This window comes from Bubalus kerabau, chromosome 8 (genome assembly GCF_029407905.1).
Source record: "Bubalus kerabau isolate K-KA32 ecotype Philippines breed swamp buffalo chromosome 8, PCC_UOA_SB_1v2, whole genome shotgun sequence".
Taxonomy (NCBI): domain Eukaryota; kingdom Metazoa; phylum Chordata; class Mammalia; order Artiodactyla; family Bovidae; genus Bubalus; species Bubalus kerabau.
The window spans coordinates 80,416,199-80,442,259 of record NC_073631.1 but is presented as its reverse complement, the minus strand read 5'-3'; the positions used below and the strand labels follow the sequence as shown (position 1 = coordinate 80,442,259).

At 58.2% G+C, this 26,061-nt stretch overlaps 2 protein-coding genes across 5 annotated transcripts; one reads left to right on the top strand and one right to left on the bottom strand.

The window, feature by feature from the left end:
* Positions 1-8,681: 8,681 nt before the first annotated feature.
* AEBP1 (AE binding protein 1) lies at positions 8,682-18,130 on the top strand. The gene is made up of 21 exons (XM_055590706.1): positions 8,682-8,963; positions 10,614-11,000; positions 11,545-11,607; positions 11,735-11,806; positions 11,952-12,086; positions 12,163-12,243; positions 12,695-12,772; positions 12,896-12,979; positions 13,098-13,151; positions 13,794-13,903; positions 13,981-14,120; positions 14,449-14,533; positions 14,630-14,774; positions 14,891-14,976; positions 15,141-15,264; positions 15,538-15,734; positions 15,829-16,008; positions 16,209-16,560; positions 16,639-16,778; positions 16,923-17,022; positions 17,242-18,130. Exons 1-21 carry the CDS (start codon positions 8,711-8,713, stop codon positions 17,880-17,882), a joined length of 3,507 nt encoding a protein of 1,168 aa, XP_055446681.1. The 5' UTR covers positions 8,682-8,710; the 3' UTR covers positions 17,883-18,130.
* A 109-nt stretch (positions 18,131-18,239) lies between these two features.
* On the bottom strand, positions 18,240-26,061 carry POLD2 (DNA polymerase delta 2, accessory subunit). Of its 4 annotated transcripts, none has more exons than XM_055590709.1 (11): positions 25,984-26,061; positions 24,475-24,734; positions 21,442-21,563; positions 21,116-21,239; positions 20,838-20,952; positions 20,466-20,694; positions 20,099-20,179; positions 19,791-19,948; positions 19,451-19,578; positions 18,864-18,965; positions 18,240-18,505 (listed from the first exon to the last, which is right to left on the bottom strand). In XM_055590709.1, the coding sequence occupies exons 2-11, from the start codon at positions 24,692-24,694 to the stop codon at positions 18,345-18,347; spliced, it is 1,440 nt and encodes a 479-aa protein (XP_055446684.1). In that variant the 5' UTR covers positions 24,695-24,734; positions 25,984-26,061; the 3' UTR covers positions 18,240-18,344. The 4 variants fall into 4 exon arrangements, with proteins under 4 accessions (XP_055446684.1, XP_055446683.1, XP_055446686.1 ...); XM_055590708.1 differs by lacking the exon at positions 25,984-26,061 and adding an exon at positions 25,379-25,760; XM_055590711.1 differs by lacking the exon at positions 25,984-26,061 and adding an exon at positions 25,379-25,752 and having other exon boundaries at positions 20,466-20,664.

Below are 26,061 nucleotides of genomic sequence, written 5' to 3'. Positions count from 1 at the left end.
GCTCTTGCTGGTCTCCCTCTTGTGTCCAGCCTGTGGCAGCCTGTCTTGCATGGTCCCAGCTTGGCCCCCTGAGGTCTTGTCCTCAGCAGGACAGCCCAGGTGTGCTCACACAGTTCTGGAAGTTTGGAGGAGAGGAGACGGGATGCCACAAGCATTTTTTTCAAGCCTCTCCTTGGACTGAGTTTGTCCCTGCCTGACTGACCAAAGTCATGTAGTCAGAGTGGGAGGTTCCTACAAAGTTGCAGGGCACAGGGCAAAGGAAGGCTGCTTAGCTGGAGCCATTAGCACCATCAGTATAGCCTAATGGGTCAATGTGTCAGAAATAAAGTAGCCATGTGGGAAGCTGGATAAAGGCCCAAAGGTATGATGTCTAAGGGAAGGGCACTGCATGCAGAAAGAATAGCAATACATACCCCACGGCAGGACACGCTCATGGTGTTGGTGGGATTTCCTCCCACTAAATCAGGAATGTGTTGTATTGGTCTGGGGAGGAGGGCAGGGGAGGCTTTCTCAGGGGCTAAAGCAGTATCTCATTCCCGAGTGTCCCTGTGGACAGGTTGGACATCCCAGGCTCCTCACCTCCAGAGCCACAGGCTCCTTGCACCTTGAGGTCACAGTGTACCTCAGGGCAGGAGAGTCTGTCCTCGATGTGGGGGAGGGTTGCAGATGTGGGGTCACATGCTTGTTTATAAGGCTGGCATCCAGCTTCCCAAGAAGATGAGCCCAGGGCCTATCCAGCCCTGGAATCCTCTCATGGCTCCTTGGGAGGTGGCTGGCACACGGCCAATCCCTCCAGCAGCTGATTGGAATAAGGCACAGGGTAGAGTCCCATTGCCTGGTCTGAGACCCCTCTGGCAAATGCATCGAGCTGAAGTCCAGACAAGTTCTTGGGTGTGGAGGGGTGCTGAGCTGCAGAGGGACTCAGAGGCCCTCCATCCTACCAGGCACCTGTGGGATGATAGCCTGTCGGGGCTCAGCTGCTTTAGGGGATGTATTGGTCAGGGTTCCCCCTAGAAACAGAACCCACAGGATACATATACAGAGTGTGTGTGCTAAGTCGCTTTAGTCGTGATCGATTCTGCAACATTATGGACGGTAGCACACCAGGCTCCACTGTCCATGCAGATTCTCCAGGCAAGAATACTGGAGTGGGTTGCTGTGCCCTCCTCCAAGGACATATACAGAGAGAGACTTACAATGAAAGATTGGGTCACATGATTAGGGAGGCTTTAGTCTGCTATCTGTGAGCTGGAAGCCCAGGAGAGCTGGTGGTGCAGTTCAGCGCAAACCCAAAGGCTCAAGAACCAGGAGAGCCGATGTCCAAAGGCAGGAGATGGATGTCACAGTTCAAGCAGAGACTGGGGCCGCCCACCCTGGGGAGGGCCATCTGCTATTCTCAGTCCACTGATTTAGTTCGGCGACTCTCCTTCGGAAGTAGCCTCACAGACACATCCAGGAATAAAGATTCACCAGTGATCTGGACATCTCTTTCCTGATAGCTCAGTTGGTAAAGAATCCACCTGCAATGCAGGAAACCCTGATTCAATTCCTGGGTTGGGAACATCCCCTGGAGAAGGGAAAGGCTACCCACTCCAGTATTCTGGCCTAGAGGAGTCCATGGACTATAGACTCGAAAAAAGAGTCAGAGAGTCAGACTCTCAGTCAAAGAGTCAGACACGACTGAGCAACTTTCACTGTCACTAACCCAATCAGCGGACACACAAAGTTAGCCATCATAGTGAGTTTCTGTTCTTTGTAACAAGTGATCCTGAATGACAGCGTTTGATTACCCGGTACTGCCTCCACCAGGAGGGTTTTAATCTTTGGGAATTTGATATCGGAAAAGTAGTCCTCAGTGTATTTTAATTTGCATTTGCATATTTTTTTGTGTGAGGTCAACATGTTTGCATGTGTTTACTGGCCACTTATGTTTCTTCTTTTGTGAACTGCCTATGTCTCGGGGCTCACTCGTGAAAATGGTAGCAAGGTTGGACTTCCCTCGCGGTCCAGTGGTTAAGACTCTACACTTCCACTCCAGAGGGTGCAAGTTTGATCCCTTGTTGAGGAACTAAGATCTCAAATGCAGCTCAGCCAAAATAATAATAATAAAGGAAACAAGGTCAAATTAGCTTTAAAAGTGTAAAAAAAAAAAAAAAAAAAATGGGGCTTCCCTAGTGGCTCAGTGGTAAAGAATCCACCTATCAGTCCATGAATTAGATCCCTGATCCAGGAAGATCCCACATACTGCACAACAACTAAGCCCATGCACCACAACTACTGAGCCTGTGCTCTAGAGCCTGAAAGCTGTAACTACTGAGCCCCTGTGCTGCAGTTACTGAAGCCCACACACCCTAGAGCCTGTGCTCCACGACAGGAGAAACCACCACAACGAGAAGCCCGAGTGTCACAAATGGGGGCCAGAGAGTAACCCCCACGCACCACAACTAGGAAAAAGCTCACGCAGCAACGAAGACCCAGCACAGCCAAAAAAATAAAAAATAAATAAGTAAAGAATGGCTTCCCTTTATTGAAGAATTAGTACTTTTCAGTCCCAGCTTTCTAGATTTATTTCAATGAATCCTTGTGCCCTTTTCACAAGGGAGTGATAGAATTAATATTATCCCACTGTACAGAGGAGAGAAACTGAGGCTTGGAGAGAAACTCTGAGGCCACGGACAGTTCCTAAAATGTTTTTCTTTCTGATCTCGGGGTTGCAGGTATATTTCCAGTGTTTTGTCTGCCTTTTAACTTCACTTTCAGGATATTTTGAACAGAACTCTAGAGCTTTTATGCAACCAAAATTCTCCACCACCTACAGTTTCTACTTGGAAAGACTTCCCCCACGAAAATATAAGCACAGATTCCTATGTTTTCTTTTGCTACTTTGATGGTGTCTTTGTCAACATCTGCGTCTTTAATCCATTGGGAGTCAATTTAGATGAAGGTGGGAGGAACGATTCACATACTTTTTTCCACTAGAGCCCGTTTGGAACCGAACAGGCCTGGCTGATGGTCACATGACACCCTCGCCCTCATCCCAGTCTGCGGGCTGCAGAATTACTCAGGCACTGAAGGCCCCCCGCCTCCCGCCCCCTCAGCTCCTCAGCCCCCCTGCGGCTGTGGTGACCCCCAGTCTCCCGGAGGCTGAGTCCTGTGGTGAGTGGAAGGAATTCTGGTGAACTCTGCTCACTCAGCAGTCTGGGCCTGGGGAGCTGGGTGGGGGCACAGGACTGTGGAAAATCACATGTGGTTTTCAAGTTGTCGGAAACCAAGAAAATCATTCGGCCAGTTGTGCGGACGACTAGACACTGTCTGGGAGACCCTGGGTCCCCTGGCTCTGGGAACCACCCTCCTGGTGAGCCTGAGCAGATTTATCCCCTGGTAACATCCAGACTGCAGACAGAGGGCGTTTCCAGGCCCCCACCCCCCCCCCCACCCCCACCCCGCTCCGCCCACCCCCCCAAGAGGGAGGAGCAGAGAGACTGGGTGGACCTGGGTCCTTCTTCCTTGGTCCCTGGAGGCAGGACTCCAGGAGACTGGGAGGGCCTGGTGCTTGATCCTGGTGCCTAAGGTCCAGACACCATGCTTCCTGAGCCATCCAGTTTCACGCCTCCCTGGCCCCCGTCATTCTGGCCAGCTGGCCTGTGTCTGGGCTGCTGCCTCGGGGACCCAAACCTCCTGGTGCTCTGAGGCTGCCCCAGTTAGAACTGGGACATACTGGTCCGTTGGCAGGTGAGTTTCCCAACTCTGCCCAGGCTGAGGCACTAGGGTGGCTCCTGGTGATGCTCAGGTCTCAGCAGGATGGGCTGGTGGCCCCGTGGCCTTGTGGCCTGGTGCCAGAGACTATGTAAACTGAAGGGAAAGAGCATTCAGTCTGGCCTCACAGACATACCATCACTGATGAGGACGCGTCTCTTCTCCCTGAGCCCGAGTTTTCTCACATGAATACAGGGAAAGCTGCTGCACGTGCGCCACAAGAATTGAAATCCAGTCCACTGTCCACATGCTGGGGCCCAAGACATGGGTTACCGATGTGAGGAGTCTGAGCCTGGAGAAGCAGAACCTCTCCCACAAGGACCTCCCTTCCCTTTCACTCACCGGGCAGAGCTCCATATCCCTGGGGGTCAATGTTCACCCCTGTGCCCTCTGTTCCGGGGAGTCTAGTCACTCACATCCTGATCCCTCTGACCTGAACGTCTTCAGAGGAAGGCTACCTCCACAATTGTTGGGTCTCCGGGCCACACTCAGGCCTGGACCTTGTTGAAAGCTCTGTGGAGACCTGCCCGGTGAACACATGAGCTGCAGTCAGGGACACACACCCACAGTCACGTGCTCAGATTGCTGGGGACCCAGAGTGGAGGGGCTGGTGCTGTGGTGGGGTGGGGACTGGGAGGTGGCGGGTGATGAGATCACAGACCTTCTGGCCACAGTGACTTGGGATGAGGCAGTTCTGCTGCTGACATGGCTAGTGGTCCTGGCAGGATGGCCTGGGGACATTTTTTCAGGCACTCAGGAAGCTGAGACGTGGTGCCCCTTGGGGCAGAGACTCTGCTGAGACTGTTAGAATAGACCCACGGCTTGGGGCATCCTCCTCTAGGGACTCCTAACTTCCCTGGATGTGGAGAGTGGCTTGGATGGAGCCACTCCATTGTCTCCCCATCTCGTGGGGAGGGTGTGGTCACCAGGTTTGTAGGACAGGAACTCTGAGGTCTTGTGGTGGGGGGAATGGGGTCAAGGTCACCTGGGATCCACCCCAGGAAGGAACTGATCCTCCTTCTTCCCGAGGCTCCGGCCAGACTTGCCTCGAGGTCCAAATTGTCTGATGTGCAAAGACAGATGCTAATCTTGCTAGACATGGACTGTCTGAATGGGAGACCCTTCCAATCAGGGTTGGGGAGCTGCTAGTGGTCATGGAGTCACCCCCTCAACTTACAGCCTGAGAAAATCAAGTTATTCAAGGTCATAGTTTTAATAGTGGCTTCTGAGATGAGCTGGAGGAAGCAAGAAAGCCCTCTTACCCTGCCCCAGGTCCATCCTGGGTCCCTCTTCTCACCCAGGAAGCTGTCGCATCTGAAAGATTAACAAGGCAAGCCCGCCCTACAGTGATTTCCCTACCCCTGTACGAATGACCCTACCATAGTGGGAAGAGGGTGGGTTCCATTCCTTCCCATCTCTGCTCCATCTCCTCACCCCCTCCCAATGTGGGAGCTTCTGGCTCCCCACCCCGCTGGGGGCATTACTGAAAGGGGCCAAATGGCCCTGGTGCCCCAACATGACAGCTTTGCCTACATGTCCACCCCCTCCTGCCCTTCACTGCAACGCACAGGGCCTCCTCATTACACCATTCCTCCCAGATGGACCTTGCTACACACCTCTGGAGTGTCCCTGCTCCTGACCCAAGGTGGCAGCACCCTGCACCCCATCCCAGTCTCTCTCCTGGGGCCCTCCCAGCCTGGCAGGCAGCCCTCCTACAATGGCCTTTCTCAATGGCTCTCAGAGGTGAGCTCTTGGCCCATGAGCTAAACAGGACCCACCCCAGTCTGGTCAGAGCTTGAGAGCACAGGCCACACCCCTTCCTCTCCCCACCATGGCATCTGTGGGCTCCACCAGCCTGACCCTCACAAGGCTGCAGGAAAACTCCACGCATACCATCTCCCTCCCTCCCCAGCCCATGTCAGCTGCCCCCAGAATGCCCCTTCCCCACTCTGGAAGCAGCAAGGATAGGTCCACCAGGGTGAGACGTCACTTTGCCTCTGCCTGTCAAGTCCAGTCCTGTTGTGGCCCCTAGGGCAGGCCTCACTGTGCCCGAGGGAAAGGCCCAGACTTCTCCATAGGAAGCTGGAGGTGGGGGGTAGGGGGGGGCCCAAGATGGCCGGCAGACTCCCAGACTAGCTCAGGAGAATCCTTGAACCTGGATACAGATGCCCCACCCGCTGGCAAGGGGTGCTGGACCCCAGGAGGGTGAGTGGCAGCCACAGGAGACATCAAGCCTCCCACCTCTTGGCCTGCCTCTTCCTGGCCTGGGCTGCTGCCCTTGGGGAGTTTGGTTTAGATGACAGGGCTCCTCAGCAGACAGGCGTCTCCTCACGGGCCCAGGTCTGCGCGACTTCCTGAGTGCAGGTCTGAAAGCTGAGTGGAGTCCCAGCCCTGCTCCCTGAGGGGAGATACAGGCCTGGCACAGACAGCAGTCACCACCCCGCTCACCTGCCCAGACCTTCGAGGGAGGCGGGGAGGGCCCCCAGCCCCCTGCCTCCCCACTCCAGGGCCCAGCTTCCCACAAGCCCTTGCTCATGTTCCTGTTGGTGACTCACTGTGGCTGAGGAAAAGTTTCTCTTTATTTTTTAATTTTCTTATGGCTTCTATTTTCCCTGGCAGAGGATGTGGAGCTCAAATCTGATCCATGTGTGAGCCAGCTGAACTTGGGAGCTGTTCCCAGGGAAGTGACGTTCTAGAGCTGCCCCCTCCCCTGAGCCTCGGGCCTCCCTACTGGACACACTCAACTGGGGGCCACAGAACAAATTCCAAGACAGAAGTTTCGAGAACGATGATTCAGAGGCTCGCAGAGGACATTTATGGGTAAGAGCTTGCTCCATCCTACTCTGCCAGGACAGCAGGGCAGGGTCAGCACAGGGACAAGGAGGCCTGACTAGGGGTGGGGGTGAGGCGTGCTCCGAGAGCCCAGGTGGGTGGCCTTGGTCTTCTCAGGGAAGCGACAGGAGCTGGGAGTGAAGGGAGGGCCTTGGAAGAAAGAGGTGAGAGAAGGCAGAGCCCCCTGGGTCCTGCCCCTGCCCCCAGTTCGGGGCTGAGCCAGCAGCTCCCACAGCGCTCCTCGGCTGCCTCCTGTTCATCATCTCAGGGCCTCCTGAGACAGACAACCTTGATTCAGGGCTGAGTGCTGCTAAACTTGTCCCATAGGCTCCAGGTGTACTTTTCTTGCTTCCTTATCCCATCAAGGAGGAATGTTCCGGGAGCTCTGGCCTTGGGTGTCATACCCATCTGAGGCCAGCCAACACTTGCCCTTTGAGAAGCCACGTGGAAATACCAGGCACGCATGGCAGCACATGGCACCCATGGCAGACATTACTAATCGATCTGGGATTGTCTGACTACCCCATCTTTGTACCACAACCCCACACCCCCCCCTCCCCCCCCCCCAGTCAATGCGATAGATGGAGGCACAGGAAACACAGTTTTAAAAAACTAGGATCTGGTAAGAGGAAAGAGAGGAATGCCTGTTTGTCCTTGTTGGGATGTCAGCTTTTGGGAAAACAGTGTATCCCTAGAGGTCAAGCAATGTTCACCAAGGAAACAGTAAAAGAAACTATAGGGGAAGAGGTCTGCCCGAAAACATCTGTGGCTCCTATTCGGGTGGTGAGTGATCTGTTCCCATGGCAGGTTTCAGCACACAGCTTTGCACCCACCAACTCTCTCAGCTGGGGCACGTCCTCAGGGGTAGTGTCTAATCTGCTGCCTCCTGCCTCCTTTCTGGGGTTCTTAATCTGGGGTCCCTCCCTCTGCTGCTGGGAGTGCAGGAGAGGGCAAGAACGCCCTGAACTTGTATAGAAATTGCTGTGTCCGGGCTGAGTCCCTCCATGCCCCTGACAGCCCATTCCTATGAATGACACATACAATTTAATAAAATGTGAAAGGCATCTCCTCCCTCCTTGCTCCATCTCTGACTCCCCTCCAAACTTGTCCTTGTATGTCAGTATCGTCGGAAGGGAGAGGCAATCTTAAATGGGGGATCCTACTTCCAACAGAGCAGTTAGCCCGTCCTCAGGGCAGTTGTGCACCTGTCCCTGGCTACAGTGAATTCCCAAAGTGTGGTGTCTCCCTGAGGGCCAGCCTAGGAACGGGCTCTCATGGACCTAGGGGGTTAGCTGAATGTCTGATTGAAGACTCCAGAGACAGGAAAGGATGGGTTGGGACTCTCCTGCGGGTCTGTAGAGGGGGTAAGGTCCCCGAGGCCAGAGTCCATAGCTTAGCTCTGCTCTCAGGGTTCCCGCTCACCTCCAGCAGGCTCTGGGGCATCCCTGGGGCACCGCCTCCAGTTCCCATCTGGCTTGGAGGTGGTATTGCAGACAGAGCTGTGCAGGGGCGTCGGAGCCCTGCCACTAGCACCCTCAGGACCTCACAATCCCTCCAGCCCTCCTTCCCCTGGGCCTTCCTTCCTAGGCGCGGGGCCCAGGTCCGGGACACCGCCCGCAGTTCCCACTTCGGGAAGTGCCAAGCGCGCGCGGCGCCTGGACTGCTCAGCCCCCCCGCAGCCCCTCCGTCCACGCCCGGCTCCTCCTCCTCCTCCTCCTTCCCCCCGGGTGGGGGGAGCCGGCTCCGGAAGCCCCGGCGCCCCCGCCCCGGCCGCCACTGGCGCTTTGGAGAAGGCGGTCCGCGCGGGAGCGCGCCACGCGGGACCTGAGCTCCCAGCCGCCGCCAGCGCCTTGGAACCCCCTGACCATCCCTGAGCCCCCACCGACCCCTGAGTCACTGCCTGGCCCGGAGCAGCCCCGCGCCGCAAGCCGGAGTCCCCTACCCACCCCTGATCCTCCCACCCGCCCCTCCCCGGATCACCCCCCACCCCTCCCCGAGCAACCCCCGCCTACCCCCCGCCTCTCCGGAGTCCCCTGCCCGCCCCTCCCAGGACCCCCCTCCCCGCACCTCTCCCCCGGAGCCCCCTCCCCAGGGCCCCTGCCTCCCAGTGTGTGCTGTGACCATGGCGGCCCTGCTCGGGGCGCCCCTGCTCGGCTGCCTCCTGGTGCTGCTAGCGCTGTGCCCCGGGGGGCGCCCGCAGACGGTGCTGACCGACGACGAGATCGAGGAGTTCCTCGAGGGCTTCCTGTCCGAGCTGGAGTCCGAGCCCCGGGAGGACGACGTGGAGGCCCCACCGCCCCCTGAACCCACCCTTCCCGCCCGCAAACCCCAGACAGGGGGCAAGCCGGGGGCGCGTCCGGGGGTGGCCGAAGAGGGTAAGAGCTTTGGGTAGGGGTGGCCCTTGGCGTGATGGGGGGCCGCCCGGACAGCCCTGCACCACAGGTGAGAATGGCGGGCCTCGGTAGGGTTTGGCCGATGTCCAGTCTGCCCAGCGTTAGGAATGGATCCGAAAGGCACAAGAGAGCCCAGATGTCTGGCGTGACAGTGTGCCAGGCAGAGGTCAGCGCTGGCTGGTAGCCCTCTGAGGTTGGGGACACATCCAGCAGGTCCGCTGCCCAGTGGATTGGGTCCTCCCAGTCCCTGTTGCACAGCCGGCAAACCCCTGGAGGGACTAGACTCGAGCTAACAGGGGACTCGGCAGCCCCCTCCCCAGGGTAGTGTGAAGGTGAAGGGCCCTGCTGTCTCAATGGGGCCACTCAGCCTGATTGTGGCACACACTGTGCCACACCACTGCCAGAGACCCAGCCTCCAGCCTCCCCTGGGAAGGATCCCCAGCACTCTGCTGCCTGGCCTCCTACTCCAGGAGTACAGAGGCAGGGAAGGGGCTGCAGAAGACCTCCTGTCTCCTCAAAGCTTCCAGGAGCAGTGGGCAGTGGTCCGGGGTTATTGTGAGGATTAAATGAGGTGATACATCACCAAAGCATTTAGCCTAGTGCCTCTTATATAATCAGTTGTCAATAAATCTTAGCTGTTTATCATGACCTTCTGGAAGGTGGGCAAGGGTCTTTTTGATCTCTCTCCCAGGAGACTTCCAAGGCACCATCCATCATTCCTGAGGTCAGCAGCCCCTCCCCTTTGTCCTGCTCTAGATCTTTCCTGGCTCCTCCCCCACCCCGGGGGATGGGTTCTGGGACCCATCTCAGCACCCCTCTCCATTCCAGGATTGCTGTCCCGGCCTCTTGCTTGCTGCTGGGGCAGCTCTATTTCTCCTGGCTGTGTGCATTTTGTAGATTTTCCTGTATTTCAGTCACGTGGCCCCCACAACTCCATTATATTTTCAGCGGCATTTGCTCAGGGTCCTGGAAGATTCCTACAGGCAACCCCAGGCCCTGCCCTTGCTCCCTCCCTCCCCCAGACTCTGAGATGGGCAGGCAGCTGCAGTACTTGCCTGTCCCTCTGTCCTCTGCATGGCCCTAGGATACCCTGTGGTTATGGCTTCCAACCTGCCCCAGGCTCCTTAGTCCTGGACGGGGGATCGTGCATGCGTATCCCTTTTCTGTGAAGCTTTTCTAGCTCCAGGGGGGCCCCAGGCCCATGCCCTTTACTTTGTGTGAGAGGAATGAGACTGCCTCCCCCTTCAGACTGGGTGCTCCTTCAGGCCTGGTGGCTTAGTCACCCTCTGCTCTTTCCATGACCAGCACAGAATAGTGAGCCCTGACTGGCCAAGGGGCCATGTGGAGAAAGAGTGGATTGTGAGGTGCTCCTTGGACAGATGGGAGGGTGAGGGCCTGCTCCTGAGAAGCTGAGCCAACCAGGCCAAGGTGTGGTGGTGATAGAATGTCTCGCAGACAGAAAGCCTGGGTTCCAACCCCAGCTCTTCCATGACCACAAGTGGCTTAACCTCTCAGTTTCCTTAATTTGGGAAACACAGAACTACCAACAGCCCCTTTGCCCACCTTGCGTGGGATACCTAGGGCATAGAGGGGGCTCTTCATTGATTTGACCTGAATCTGCATCTTGAACAGTGCCTCCGGGAAAAGCCAAAGACAAAGGGAAGAAAGGGAAGAAGGACAAAAGCCCCAAGGCGACCAAGCAGCCCCCGGAGGGGTCCTCTAGGCCTCCCAAGAAACCCAAGGAGAAGCCACCCAAGGAGAAACCTCCCAAAGCCACCAAGAAGCCCAAGGAAAAGCCACCCAAAGCCACCAAGAAGCCCAAGGAGAAGCAGCCCAAGGAGAAGCCCCCCAAGGAGAAGCCCCCCAAGGCCACCAAGAAGCCCAAGGAGAAGCCCCCCAAGGCCACCAAGAGGCCTCTAGCTGGGAAGAAGCTCTCCATCCCAACCCCCTCTGAAAGCCCGCAATGGCCACTGCCCCCACTCCTCAGCCCTGACCACGAGGAACTACCCCAGGAGGGAGGTGTGTACTGGGCTCTTCTGGGGTTCAGCGGCTCTGACCTTCTGGGCTGCAGAGGGGTGGTGGTGAGGGTGGGTCCCTGAGTCCCTGCCTCTTGCAGACCCTCAGACCAGATGGGTGCTGGGGCCTCATTGTTGTCATGAACACAGCAATTCAGCTGAGGCTCCCACAGTACCACTCCTTCCCTGGGGAGGGAGTGTTTGGTGGCCTCGTGGGTGGGGCTAGCTCTCCACAGTCCTGGGCTCTGACCCTTGAGCCCCCCAAGAGCCATCTGACGTGTGTCACTGGGCTGTGAGCCTGCAGGGTACCCCCCTGCTGGGGCAGCAGATCCTCCCAGACAGCGGTGCCTGGATTCCCCAGAAAACTATCCAGCTCTCTGTCCCTCCAGAAGTGCCAGCAGGGTGCTAAGGGCCCGAGCAGCCCAGGCCTCCCTGGGAGTGAGCTGTTCAGAGGGTGTCAGCAGGGCCCAGGTCTTGCGGAGCCTTGCTGTGGAGCCAGTGGTCAGGGTAGGCCTCCCATCCACACGCCCCTGGGGTCTGTGTTGCAGGTGGACCCCTCCCAGATCCCTGGGGGGGTCCAGGAGAAGAGACCGACGTGGAGCACCAGCCTGGTGAGTGGGCACCAGCCACCTGGCCTCAAGGGACCAATCACCCTGGCCTGCTGGGTTTCCAGGGTGGGGCTAGGTGGGGGCATCGGGGAGTATCTTCCACGAGGTGGCCACAAGCACTCTCCCCCAGAGCCGGAGGAGGAGACGGAGCAGCCCACGCTGGACTACAACGACCAGATAGAGCGGGAAGACTACGAGGACTGTGAGTAGGGTCCACCGTCAGGGAGGCCCACCTGCCCTGCCCTCCCCAGCTAGATCCCGACCCCTGGCCCGGGTTTATGATAGTCCACTCGGAGGCCCCACCTTCCCTGACCTTGGCCCGGCTCAGAGCCCACCCTCTGCCCTAGTTGAATACATCCGCCGCCAGAAGCAGCCCAGGCCGCCCCCCAGCAGGAGAAGGCCAGAGAGGCTGTGGCCTGAGCGCCCTGAGGAGAAGGCTGAGCCGCCTGGGCGGGGCTTTGAGGCCCCAGAGAAGAAGATCGGTAGGATGTGGGCAGACTTGGGGTGGGGGTGCCAGGAGAGGGGGCTCTGGCCCACCCCTGCCTCCCACCTCCACAGAGCCGCCACCTCTGAAGCCCCTGCCACCCCCGCTGCTCCCCGACTATGAGGACGGCTACGTGATCCCCAACTACGATGACAGTGAGTGCCCAGGGCCCCCCGCCCACCACAGCTGCATCCCAAAGCCAAGCCGCCTGTATCTCCAGCTTGGTGGCAGTGACCTTACCAACCCCACTGCCCCCGCCACCCCCTCCAAGCTGCCTGCCCTCATCTGATTTCTTCCGTCAGGCTGGGTCTTCCTGGCTCCTGAACTTAGCTCTTCCCTGCTGCCCTCTGTTCTGGCTTATTCTTCCTCAGCTCCGTGGGCGTCACTCTCTGACCCTCCTGAGCTTCGGTCCTAGCCACCCCTCACCCCTCTGGACTTTCTTCCCTTCAAAGCTGCCGCCTTCCTCTCCCTCCTGCACGGTCCCTTTGGACTCCATTCCCTTCCTCGTCTTGCCCACTGGGCTCCTGTGAACCTGGCTAGGAGCTCCTGGGGTGGGGTCCTGGGACCAGCCTCAGGCCTTCTCATCAGGACTCTCCCTCCCCACAGTGGACTATTACTTCCGGCCTCCCAAGCCCCAGAAGCCCGACACTGGCCTGGAAACAGATGAAGAGAAGGAAGAGCTGAGTGAGTGGACCCAGACTGTCCCCACCCCTGGGCCAGCCCCCAGTGCAGGCCTGACTCCCACAACACCTGCCTCCTGAACTCCGGGGCTAAGCCAACAGGACCCTCCCACCTTCCATCCTTCAGAGAAACCCAAAAAGGAGGGCAGCAGCCCCAAGGAGGAGGAGACGGATGACAAATGGACTGTGGAGAAGGGCAAGGACCCCAAAGGTGTGTCTCTGGGGGCTGGGGGCTGAGCCTGCACAGCATGGGTCCTTGTGAGAGGCCAGCCAGACTCCCAGATGCTCTGGGACCCTTATCACCGCCTCCTCCCTTTGTTGCCCCCCAGGGCCCCGGAAGGGTGAGGAGTCGGAGGAGGAGTGGGCTCCAGTAGAGAAAATCAGTGAGTGAGGGGTGTAGAGGCTAGGGTGTGTAAGGACAGGGTGGGTTGGAGGGGTTGCAGGATGGATATGGGGACGGGGGGTGTGGTGGGGGCTGTGGGTATGTGTGGGGGCTGTAGGGTGGGTATGAGGGCTGTGGGGCGGGGCAACAGCAGCTGGGTAAGCATGATGGGAGAAGTGACCCATCCAAGGCCACATGCGAGTCCCAAACCCAGATTTCCTGCTGGCACTCTAGGCCTCCAGAACTCTCTCCTGCTCTTAAAGTCCTGTGGTGCAAAAGGGAGAGACCCTGGAGTGTCTGCCCTGGGCCTGACCCCAGGGACAGAGCTCTGGGCACAAGGCAGGTGTGCAGATGGCCCTGATACAGACAATGCCTGTGACGGGTCAGGCCCTGGGGTGGCCGTCCCTGTGATTTCATGTAGGCCTCATGGCCCCTTGGCACCTGGCATCCTCAGCACATTCCCCGGAGGTGGAAGCTGAGGCCCAAGGAGGGGAAGTATGGGCTGGGGTGGAGCTGCCCCAACTGGCACCTCCTGACGGAGGGGAAGTGGGTACTGGGCTCCTCCATTCTGGGTTTGGTGAAGGGAGGGACCAATGGAGGGATGGAGCCAATGGGCCACTAGCCTGGGGTGCCGTGTCTCCAGAGTGCCCCCCCATCGGGATGGAGTCGCACCGCATTGAGGACAACCAGATCCGGGCCTCCTCCATGCTGCGCCACGGCCTGGGTGCACAGCGAGGCCGGCTCAACATGCAGGTGGGTGTCAGGATGGGCCCTTCTCCCCGCTGCTTAGGGGCCCCCTGCACGCTCAGCCTCCCTGCTGTCCCTGACAGGCTGGCGACACTGAGGATGACTACTACGATGGGGCGTGGTGTGCTGAGGATGACTCCCAGACCCAGTGGATCGAGGTGGACACGAGAAGGACCACCAAGTTCACAGGCGTCATCACCCAGGGCCGTGACTCCAGCATCCAGTACGTCTTCCGGGCTCACAGGCACTCGGTAGGGATGGGTGGCTCCAGACATGGCTCTGAGTCCCGTTCAGAACCGTCTGGTGGGTTCTCCAGGGCCCCCACCCCCTCTCCTTGGTTATGGCCTGTCAGCTCCCTGAGTCCAGATAAGCAAAGCAACCACCCACAGCCGTGCAGCAGGCATGGCAGCCTCTCTAGACCCCCAGCAAGCCCCACATGTGCTAGCTCTGGGTTCTTGGGCCCAGAAGAGAGGGCTCGGGCCACCTGAAGGCCTGGGCCTTAGCCTGGGGTGGGGAGAGCAGCCTTGCCCTGACCACCATCTGCCCCCCAGTGACGACTTTGTGACCTCCTTCTTCGTGGGCTTCAGCAACGACAGCCAGACGTGGGTGATGTACACCAACGGCTACGAGGAAATGGTGGGCACCTGAGCTCTTGGCTCTACCCTCCTCGTCTGGGCCACAGGTGGGTCTCCGCCGGGGTTGGGGGCTGCTCTTAGGCCTGCCTCTTCCCAGACCTTCCACGGGAACGTGGACAAGGACACGCCTGTGCTGAGCGAGCTCCCGGAGCCGGTAGTGGCCCGTTTCATCCGCATCTACCCACTCACCTGGAACGGCAGCCTGTGCATGCGTCTGGAGGTGCTGGGGTGCCCCGTGTCCCGTGAGTGCCTGGGGCTGGCAGGGGCACAGACGGGTGGCTGGGGCAACCTGGGGTGGGCTGGAAGGTGGACTGGCAGGTGGACTGCTCAAGGTCCTGCCTGCCTGCCTTCCCCGCAGCTGTCCACAGCTACTACGTGCAGAACGAGGTGGTGACCACCGATGACCTGGACTTCCGGCACCACAACTACAAAGACATGCGGCAGGTGGGGTGCTTGTCCTGAGACTGGGGTCCTGTCCAGGCGCTGGGCTCAGGGCTAACAGGTGCTTCCCCACAGAACAGACAGGGCCATGGGAGAAGCATGGTCACTGGGGGTGGGTTAGGGGCAGGGTGGGGGCTGTGTAACTCCCTGTCTTTTCTGGCACCCAGCTGATGAAGGTGGTGAATGAGCAGTGCCCCACGATCACCCGCACATACAGCCTGGGGAAGAGCTCGCGAGGACTCAAGATCTATGCCATGGAGATCTCGGACAATCCCGGGGATCACGAGCTGGGTGAGGGCCCCCGCAGCCCCCAGGACCCCCTGGAAGCCTGGTCCTCCCGAAGCCCAACAGATAGAGGCAAGGCCCGGTATTGCAGCTGAGCCTGCACTATTGATGTTGCCAGCTCACCACCTCCCACCTGTGTCTTTGGAGCCCCTCCTGGGCCCTGCAAGCCTCAGCCACTCCCAGTCTCCTGGGAATGAGGCCGGTTTGGGTCCTTCCTCAGGTCCCCTGGGCCTCAGGCCTCAGGAGGCTGGCTGGTTGCTGAGGTTCCTACCCTCACAGGGGAGCCCGAGTTCCGCTACACAGCTGGTATCCATGGCAATGAGGTGCTGGGCCGAGAGCTGCTGCTCCTACTCATGCAATACCTGTGCCGCGAATACCGCGATGGGAACCCACGCGTGCGCAGCCTGGTGCACGACACGCGCATCCACCTAGTGCCCTCGCTGAACCCTGACGGCTACGAGGTGGCAGCGCAGATGGTGGGTGGAGGGAAGGGGGTCAGGGTGGAGCCTGGGTGCGGCAGGGCTGGGAATGGGCTGCTGATGCTGACCCCCTCTCTCCCGGCTTCCCCAGGGCTCAGAGTTTGGGAACTGGGCACTGGGTTTGTGGACCGAGGAGGGCTTTGACATCTATGAGGACTTCCCGGATCTCAACTCGGTGCTCTGGGGAGCTGAGGAAAGGAAATGGGTCCCCTACCGGGTGCCCAACAATAACCTGCCCATCCCTGAACGCTACCTCTCTCCAGATGCCACGGTGAGGCCACAGCCTGGCCAATAGGGCCTGGGGGCAAGTCCCGGTAGAGCTTGGGACTTGGGGGTGGGTTGAGGGAGACTGAGCTCAGGTGCTGAGACTGCAGGGGCTCCGAGGGACCAAGGGGATGTGAGTACTGCTGAGGGGTCTGTATGGCAGATGATGGAGGCTGTGGACCAGACCTCTTCCCTGGCCACCCCCAGGTATCCACGGAGGTCCGGGCCATCATTGCCTGGATGGAGAAGAACCCCTTCGTGCTGGGGGCAAACCTGAACGGTGGCGAGCGGCTTGTGTCCTACCCCTATGATATGGCCCGCACACCCAGCCAGGAGCAGCTTCTGGCTGCGGCCATGGCAGCCGCCCGGGGAGAGGATGAAGAAGAGGCATCTGAGGCCCAGGAGACCCCAGACCACGCCATCTTCCGCTGGCTGGCCATCTCCTTCGCCTCTACCCACCTCACCATGACTGAGCCCTACAGGGGAGGGTGCCAAGCACAGGACTACACTGGCGGCATGGGCATCGTCAATGGGGCCAAGTGGAAACCCCGCTCTGGGAGTGAGTTGGCCTGGGAGGGTCTGTGGTGGGGCATTTGGCATGGGCAGGGGTGACTGCGGCTCTGTCTGCCCCGCCCAGCTATCAACGACTTCAGCTACCTGCACACCAACTGCCTGGAGCTCTCCATCTTCCTGGGCTGTGATAAGTTCCCTCATGAGAGCGAGCTGCCCCGAGAGTGGGAGAACAACAAAGAAGCTCTGCTCACCTTCATGGAGCAGGTGTGGGGGCCACCGCGGGGACTGGCGGAGGGGTGGGGCAGCATTTGGGGAGAGGCTGGTGAAGGGCTGGGGGACCTCCTGGACAGTACAGGGAAACAGCCTGGGGGGAGGCCATGTAGACACCACCTTGCCTCCTCCCTGCAGGTTCACCGCGGCATCAAGGGGGTTGTGACAGACGAGCAAGGCATCCCGATAGCCAATGCCACCATCTCCGTGAGTGGCATTAACCACGGAGTGAAGACAGGTACACAAGTGTACAACTATACCCCACTTCTCAGGATGGGGGACCAAACCTATGCATGCCCTTGGCAAAACAAGCCTGGCCTGCCCTGCCCAGGAAGTCCCTGCTCCTCTGGATCTCGACCAGAGGGAGGGCTGGAGGGGCTGCAGGTTTCTCAGACAGAGCTGGGGCCTGGGAGGGAGGGGGCACTCCTAGGTAGCCAAACCCATCCTCCCTCTGCAGCCAGTGGTGGCGATTACTGGCGTATCCTGAACCCTGGTGAGTACCGCGTGACGGCCCACGCGGAGGGCTACACCCCAAGCTCGAAGACCTGCAACGTGGATTATGACATTGGGGCCACTCAGTGCAATTTCATCTTGGCTCGCTCCAACTGGAAGCGCATCCGTGAGATCATGGCCATGAATGGGAACCGGCCCATCCCACACATCGACCCATCGCGCCCCATGACCCCCCAGCAGAGGCGCATGCAACGCCGCCGCCTGCAGTATCGGCTGCGCATGCGCGAACAGATGCGGCTCCGACGCCTCAATGCCACCACGAGCCCGGCCACTACCCCCACATCGCCCACATCGCCCCCTCCCACTCCAACACTGCTCCCCACTGCCGACCTTGCCCCCTCCCCAGCCCCAAGTTCTACACTGGGGCCCTGGCAGTTTCTACCAGAGACCACAGTCAATTGGGAGGAATCGGAAACGGAGACGGAGACGGAGACGGAGACCTACACGGAGGTGGTGACGGAGTTTGGGACAGAGCTGGGGCCTGAGGAGGAGGAAGGGGAGGAGGAGGAAGGAGAGATGGTCACGGGCCCAGACTTCCCCTTCACCACAGTTGAGACCTACACAGTGAACTTTGGGGACTTCTGAGAACAGGTCTGCCAACGCACGAGCTCGCACCAGTAGTCACACTGCCCTGGCCAGTTCCTCGGCCATCAGCACAGGGAAGGCCCCCTGGTGTGGGTTCTGCCAGGAGGGGGCATGAATGTGATGGAGACCTAAGAGCCAGGGTCACCTGCTGCTCCGCTGCAGGACTGGGATGGGGCTGGACGAGCAAGCCCCAGGGCAGACTTCTCAACCACTTGCCCAGGCCACACCAATAAACCAAGCTCACTGGCAGATGTATCACTGACCACTTGCCATCCTGACCAGCCGGGAGAGGGGAGGAGTAGGGAGGCTCCTTCCACAGGAGTGCCCCGGCCCCACACAGGGACTGTCCAGCTCAACACCAGTGAATAGTTAGGCTTTATTTACAGAGCCAAAGCTGTCGTGGTGCTGACGCCACAGGGAAAGAATGGCCAGGGCTGCTCTGGACAAGGCTGCCTTTGTGAGTCAGGGACCCAGACCCAGGCCTCCCAGGTCCTCGTCCTCTGCCCCAAAGCCTGAGAAGCTGATGGGCTGGCAGGCCAGGCTGCGCAGGTTCACGAGACAGGCGGTCTGGGTGGTGCTGAAGTCTGGGACAGCCACCAACAACACTGTCTGGTCTTCGGGGCCTGCAAAGAAGCCAGGTGGGAGCCCATCTTAGGTTCTGGGTGAGCCCGGTCTCAAAGGGAAGTCACAGGAGGTAAACAGGAACCCTCCCCCACCCCCTGCCATCAGCACCATGGAGCGCTGACCACAGAAGCTCCTTGAGGCCAGAAATGAAAAGGGCCAAGAACACCGTAAAGGTCCAAAGCTAGAGCCACACTGCCCAGGATGAGCTCTGGGCAAGGACAATTTCAGCCCTTGCAGAGCCTGGCCTGTCCACCCCACAGGGGCCTGGACACCCAACACAGGCCTTCTCTGTGAGCCTTGGGAGAGCATGTCCCTCGTGACAGCCCAGGCCTGGGGCCCCCAGAAGACAAAACTTACCTTGGATGATTTTGGAGCCAAAGCTGGGGGTGTTGCCACAAAAGTAGACGTGAGGGCACTCCGGAAAGATAAATGGGTCGGTTTTATAGAAAGGGTAACAACCTGGAGGAGGACGAGGTACAGTTGAGAGTGGGACTTCTCAACCTCACACAGGAGACATCTGCACGTTCGGGATGGGGCTGTCCCATGTAGGACGTGGGGCTCCATCCCATACACAAGACCCTGCAGCCGTCACAACAAAAATCCCTCCAGACTTGGCCCCGTGACCCCAGAAGCAGGGCAGTGTGTTGTGCTGCTGCCGCCTCTGTCCTCGGTGGGCAGAGGGCAGGGTGCAGGACTCTTGACTGGCTCAAGCTCCCAACATGCTCCCACAGCCTTCAGCCCTAAGCAGGGCCTTGGCCATAAACAGAGATAAAGACTCCAGAGTAGCTCCCAAAACAAAGGTCACGCTTTGGGGCTTTTCCTCAGACAGGTCATAGCAAGGCTGGTGGGTGCAAATCCACGCTGGGAACACTCTGAGCATCAGTGGAGCCCCTTTGGTCTTCCCCGACCCTTTGCTCCCACCTCACGTGTCTAAGTCCCGTTACCTAGGGTGTCAGGGGCTGTGGGGCTGATGTGCCGGACTTGCAGCGTCCACTCCAGGATCTCCAAGTGATCCTCCATGCTGCTGTATCGGAAGATGTCACTCACGTTCTGTCCTGACGTCCCCAGGAATCTGCAAGTCAAGGCTCGGCTGACCCCACCCTGGGGGGGCCATCATCTGTGCTCCTCCCACAACAGCTGGCCTGGCGCCCTCATAGCAGGTTCCCAAACCCCACTTGAAAAAGAGCCCAATCCCAGGTGGGCTTTCTTGCACCCCTGGGCCCCATCCTCCCCTCTTGCTGTCACCAAGGCAAAAGGCCAGGGATCAGGCTGGAGTGGGGCTACCTGACTCCATCGATGGTGGCCTGGTAGGGGTTGGTGACCAGCTGGAGTGTGGAGTAGGCAGTGGCCAGAGGGAACATGCAGGGGTGCAGGGGCTGCTGGGGGAGCGTGTAGTTTGTTGGGTCAAATTCGCCCGGCATCACATCCACGGGCACGGAGGCCTGGAGGGCACAGGGGCAGGGGAGCCTGTGGGGCCCAGTGCCCTCCACAGTCACCCTGCTGGAGTCCGCTCCCCCTGCCCGCCTTTCAGTGCCCATCTGCACCGCCAAACACTCCTGGTCGCAGGCGCTGGCCTGACCCGGCTCACTCACGCTCAGCTGCAGAAGGATTTCATCTAGCATCTTGACAGCCTCCACACTGGCAGCCTGGGTTTTCTTGGTCAAGTACTTGGCCTGGGAGTAGAAGTACATACACAGGCTGTCAGGTCTCAAGGGAGACTTAGATCAAAGGGACACCCAGAGCCCCTGCCAGGAGGCTGAGAGCGGAGCAAAGCCTGACTTATGGAGGGACAGTAAGAGTTCTGGGCCTCTGTCCCCACGCTACCCTCAGGAGGGAGGTTTGAGAACGAGGCTGGGTCCCAAAGCACCAGAGATTCCTGGGTCATCAGATCTGCAAGACCCCATCCCCAACCCTCCGTGGGGAAAGAGAGGCTTGAATGCAGGCAGGCGGGCACCATACCTTGTTGATGGAGTCTCTGCTCTGCGTGTTGTGGCTGAGGAGGTTCCCGGCAAGGATGACCCGGGAGACGTGGGCGGCGCTGCACTGCTCCCCTTCATCCCCAAGCTGCCCTGTCACCACGTCCACCAGCAGCTGGGTGCCCAGCAGGCTCTCGCCCCCGCCTCCACCCAGGCCCAGACCAGACACCAGCAGCACAAACCTGCCAGAGAAGTCGGGGTCCTCTTGGGTGCTGGGAAAGTAAGGGGATGTCCCAAGAGGGCTGTTTGGAGCTACTGGTGGGGCTCCTCACCATCACAAGGAAGCAGGGGGGATAGAGGCAGCAACTGTGACTCCCCTGGACTACTGCCCGGACCCTGGGCCCCAGCTCCTCACCTGTCTGTGTCGAGGGGGTGTGCAGGCTTCTGAGGGGCAAGCCCTGCAAAGCAGTGGTCCTCCACCAGGAACTTTCCATCATCTCCCGCAGAGCCCAGCACAGCCAGGACCGTTCCTGGGGAGGAGCAGGATCAGGTCTGGGAGGAGCCTCCGGGAGGCTACCACCCAACATGCTACCATAGTCTAACCCTCTCCCTGAACCCAAACTCATTGCTCCGGGAATGCGAGTGTGAGCCAGCACCCAGATGCACAGGCCACCCCACCTCTCTACTCCCTACCTGTGACCAGCTTTGACACATCAATGGTGCCCTCCAGTTTGATACGCTGCAATTCATCTTCCAAGATCAGTTCATCATCTGGGTGGATGTATTTGCTCCGAGGAGGCTGGGGGAGCAGGTTGTGCTGGAATTCAAAGATGGCAGTGGTCATGAGGCCAGGGCCCAGCAAGGCTCCGGTGCTGGATCAGTGAGATGGCCCTGCAGCCAGCAACCCTATGGCAGAGGCCCAGCCCTGATTCTCTGGATCCAAGGCAGGTAGCCCCATCGTGCCCTCTGGGATGGGAACATTGTTCTGGGGATGGCGTGTGTGAGCCAGCTGGCCTTACCTCTTCGCTGACCTCCCGTAGGATGGAGGGCTGGAGTGGCATGGCCTTGAAGAGGGTCCCCACCACACAGCACTTCTCCCCGGGCTGCAGTTCACACAGCTTCTTCACTAGGACTCCACTGCCTGGGGTACAAAGAGAATGTGCTCAGAGACCAGGTGGCCCTCCTCTGCCCCATGAAGCACGGGCCCAGTCCTCACTGAGCACTGTGGCCCTGGGGCCCTGTTCTCCACCAAGAGGGAGAGAACATCAAATGCAAGGACCCCCTGGACCTAAAGGATCGGCCCCAGGAGGACAGAGGGGCTCTGGATGCCGGGTGTCCTTGCAGGAGAGGCAGACATGCAGAGAAGGCAGCGTGAAGATGGTGCAGGGGCAGAGACCAGAGGGATGCGGCCACAGGCCAGCAGTGAGGGGTCAGTCACCAGAGGCTAGAAGGGCCAAAGAAGGATCAGAGGGAGCGTGATGCTGCCGACACCTGGATTTCGGACCCCTGGCCTCCAGAGCTGGAAGCGAATACATTTCTGCTGTTTGAAGGCACACAGTTTTGGCCTTGTTGTTTATGACAGCAGCCATGGGACGCTAATGCAGAGTTCCCTCACTTATACCTAAAGTATAACACTGATTTTTAGAAAGAGGTATGCCAAGTCTCAACACAGCCCTGCTTGGACAACACTATAATTTCCTTTGCAAGTTTATTTTATCGACCCCACAAGTGCCTTGTCTTCTGAAAAGAGATACCCTAAATTCAAACTTCATATACCCATCCACCCCGTTCTGTTCTTTGTAAAGTCAGACAGCCCTGTTCACTCTGAGCTCCTGAGATCCCAGAGAGAACAAACAGGAAGCGTCAGGGATGAGGAGCAAGACAGGCGTGGGAGAGCCATGGAATTGCAGGGGTCACTTGGGTGGGCAAGAGGGAGGAGCCAAGGCCCCAAAGGCCTGAGAGTTTGTTAGGACTTAGACCCTAAGCCTGGAGGAAACGCTAACAGGGTTATGGGATGATGTGGACTTGGGACCAGCCCTTTCGTTAGCTGGGTTCTCCAAAACAAGCCCTTCTTGCCCTAACCCTAACCAATAACATTCCACAGATCTACACCCTGGGGAGCAAAGGAGAGTAATTCAGAGTAAGATAGGGAGGGCGGCACAATGCCGCCATTCTAGATAGAATGCCAGACACCAACGGGAACAACCCATCTCAAAGCCGTGATATCCACCGAGCCTTCACTCAGCCCCAGGGAGCTGTGCCCAGCCCTGAGCCTGGAGCTCTTTTACCCCCGACAACACATCACTGGAGATATTACACACTACCTGGCTGAGGAAACTGAGGCACAGAGAGATTAAGTAACATGTCCAAGGCTACACAGCTGAGATCCAACATGCACGTCTGAGCACCAGGCAGAACTGCACACCCCTGTGCTGACGGGAGGACATCCATCCATTCCAGCCTGTGGGCACCAGGCCAGGCTCCAGCACAGAGAGTGAACCCGAAGGCCCATCCTTGCTCTCACTGAGCTTCCGGTGCAGAGGGAGAGGCAACAGCAGGAGATGAGGGATCCACTGCTGGGACAAGTGCCACGAACAGACGGGAGCGAAGGCAGTAGATGCCGAGAAGGCCCTCCTGGCCCAGGAAGCCTCTCAAGGCACAGGACTTTTAAACTGAGGTCGTGAAGGAAGCCTGGGGATGGAGCATGCCAGACGCAGAGAGAGCTGACAGCAAGAAAGGGCTTGAGGTGTTCAGGAAACTTGTGAGTAGAGACGAACTCTGCCAGAGGCTGAGCTCTGGGGAGGAAACCCGGCCACATGGAGAAGCCACGTGGTGAGTGAGGGATGCTGCCCCACTGTCCTTCATCCAGTCAAGGCCCCACTTATCATGGGCTCCTGTCCGAATTCCTGGCCCTACTCTGTGAGCAGAATAAAACGGCTGTTTCCTGTTACTGGGCAGCTTTGTGAGAAGAGAGACCTGGTACCACAGCAGGTTAAAAGGTGACATTGACCTTGGCTCGAGGAGAATGTCTTTGAGGACGTCAAGGAAAATGAGAGAAAGGCCAGAGGAAGGAGACCCTTCTTATGTGGCGGAGAAAAGGTGAATGATACTTCTGCCTGAAGTAAAAAAAAACGGAAAACATCTTTAATATGATGATGTAGCTAGGAGACTGGGTCACGTATTCTCCTGACTGCCTATAATATTAATAAAACCAGAGCTTCCCAGGTGGTGCAGTGGTGAAGAATCTGCCTATCAATGCAGGAAATGCAGGAGATGTGGGTTCCCTGGGTCAGGAAGATCCCCTGGAGTGGGAAATGGCAACGCACTCCAGTATTCTTGCCTGGAAAATCCCATGGACAGAGGAACCTGGTGGGCTACAGTCCATAGGGTCACACAAAGTCAGACACAACTAAAGTCACTTAGCACACAGGCACACAACCCAGCTAACCTGACGGGATAGAATGGACCTGGGAGCCAGAGCTTTACAAAGCTTTTCAAGTGCTTCCAATGTGCAACCTGGGCTGAGACCCACAATGCCTGGTGCCAGGTGGCGGTTGGGGGTGGGGGGAAGGCAATAAAAATGAGTAAGACACAATTTTACCTACAAAGTTTCTGTTTAAAGGCACAACAGATTAATTCAAAACTACATGGAAAGCCACTCTTTTTTGGTTTTTTTTGCTCACCAAGTGGCATGTGGGATTCCAATTCCTCTACCAGGGATGGATTCCAATTCCTCTTCCATGCCTCCTGCATTGGAAGCGTGGAGTCTTAACCACTGGACCAGCAGGGAAGTCCCAGAAGCCACTCATAAATATTAAGAACGGGGTGATGCAGCATCACCTGAAAGTTGAATGTGGTGCGGGGTGGGGAGGGTGGGAGTCCTGCTTCACCCGGAATAACTTAAAGCAGGAGAGATCACCAAGGAAGAACCAGGAAGAAAGAAGAAGGTCTGCACTGTCCAGGTCACTTGATTAGGAAAGAGAGACGACCCCAAGGGGCAGGAAATACATACCCAACAAACCTGGAAGCATTTCCCCAACCTCATTACTTACCCCAGCGCTGCTGGGCCCGGCTCACCACGAAAGGCCTCATCTGGATAAGACGGGTGGCATAAATGTGAGCATACTGCCGGCTAAAGCTGCGCTCTCCCAGCCGGAAGGGCTGCGAGGAGTTGGTGTAAGTCACCACAGGCACCCTGGCAAAAGTGGCATTGCTGGCTGATGGCGGAGACAGCAACGTGTGGGCCCTCTGGGCAGCCTGCTCAGAAAACATGGCCCTGCTCGATGTGTCCAAGCCAAGGAGGAGGTGGTCCCTGTGAAAACACAAATGCAGTCCTGCAACCCCAGCCCACATGCACAGCAGATGGCCAGAACAGCACCTGGAACTTACTGTGTTGTCTACCAATGTCTCACCCAGGAACCTGCATCCAAAAAGGGAGATGGAGCAAGTTAGGGAATGCATCTCCCACCTAGAGCTCTCGAAACCCGGCTCAAGTGTCCACTGCCCATTCCACACATCTACCTGGATGACTATCAGGGCTTCAAACTCCACACGCCCCACATGAGGGGATTCCTCATCTGCCCCCATCCAGCTCCCTGGCACCTGCCCCATTTCAGGGCGTGAAGACAGCCTTATTATTATACAAGCCTACCATAAAATAATAAGCTTATGATTAAATAACAAAACATACGTCAGTCACTCCTCTGCTCAAAACCCTCCAAACGGCCCCCGTTTCATGGAATAAAACCCCAGGTTCCTACAGTGGCCTATGAGATCTGCCCCACTGGTCCTGCCCTCCTGCCCACCCCGCCCCCACAACCAGGAGAACTGCTCTCCTCCCTCCCATACAAGTATGGTCCACTGCCGCCTCTCCTTCAGGTGTGCTCAAACCTTCTCCTGCATCCCTCCCCTGGCATGTCTGCTCCTCCAATGTTTATTGTTTTTCATAGCATTTACCTTTCAACAAACAATAGCTTTTAAGCTTATTGTCTGCCTCCTCTGAGTAGAATAAGAGCTCTAGGAGACCAGAGGTAGCAGCATTTAAGCCCACTTTTCAAAAGCAGCCCCGAGCCTGAGTGAGATGTGCCAAGAACGTCAAATCCACAGCAGGTTCCAAGATCAATACGTGGAGCAGCTCAGTCTATACAGACGTGAAGGGATGGTAACAGTTCGCATGTAATGGGTTAAATAGTATGTGGTACTAAAACCGGTATCTAACCCCACCGCGTTTTTTAACAGCTCTAAGTGGCTTGAATTCTGTCCCTATCGAACAGATACTGGGCCGGGACTGTATCTGAATTAACTTTCTGCCCCAAAGTGCAGAGCAGTGGCAGCACTCCGGCCGCAATCTGCACTCCGGCCGCAATCTCAAAGGAGCCGCTCGGTCTGAAGCCCCAGACCACGGCCCCAGCACGCACCCTGGGGCCGTCTTGGGGGATACAGCAAAGACCCTGCTCAGACTTCCCTCGCGAGATGCCGCTTAACCCGCCGCCACGCGTGGACACCAAGAGAGCTAGCCCACCCAGTCTCCACGAGGTCCAGGGAAGCAAGACCCTACTCACCTCTCCGCACGCCACAGCCCCGCCCCCTGCCGCGCGCCATCTCCCGCCAATCCGCGCGCCTTGCCCCGCCCACAGAGG

Bases quoted from the DNA above. Each gene is read 5' to 3' on its own strand.
- AEBP1 (XM_055590706.1), top strand. From the start codon at position 8,711: ATGGCGGCCCTGCTCGGGGCGCCCCTGCTCGGCTGCCTCCTGGTGCTG. The intron at 14,534-14,629 runs GTGGGCACCTGA...GCCTCTTCCCAG, and splicing joins CCAACGGCTACGAGGAAATG to ACCTTCCACGGGAACGTGGA. The intron at 17,023-17,241 runs GTACACAAGTGT...CTCCCTCTGCAG, and splicing joins TAACCACGGAGTGAAGACAG to CCAGTGGTGGCGATTACTGG.
- POLD2 (XM_055590709.1), bottom strand. From the start codon at position 24,694: ATGTTTTCTGAGCAGGCTGCCCAGAGGGCCCACACGTTGCTGTCTCCG. The intron at 20,180-20,465 runs GTATGGTGCCCG...TTCTACTCCCAG, and splicing joins GCAGAGACTCCATCAACAAG to GCCAAGTACTTGACCAAGAA. The intron at 19,949-20,098 runs GTGAGTGAGCCG...TGTGCCCTCCAG, and splicing joins AAATCCTTCTGCAGCTGAGC to GCCTCCGTGCCCGTGGATGT.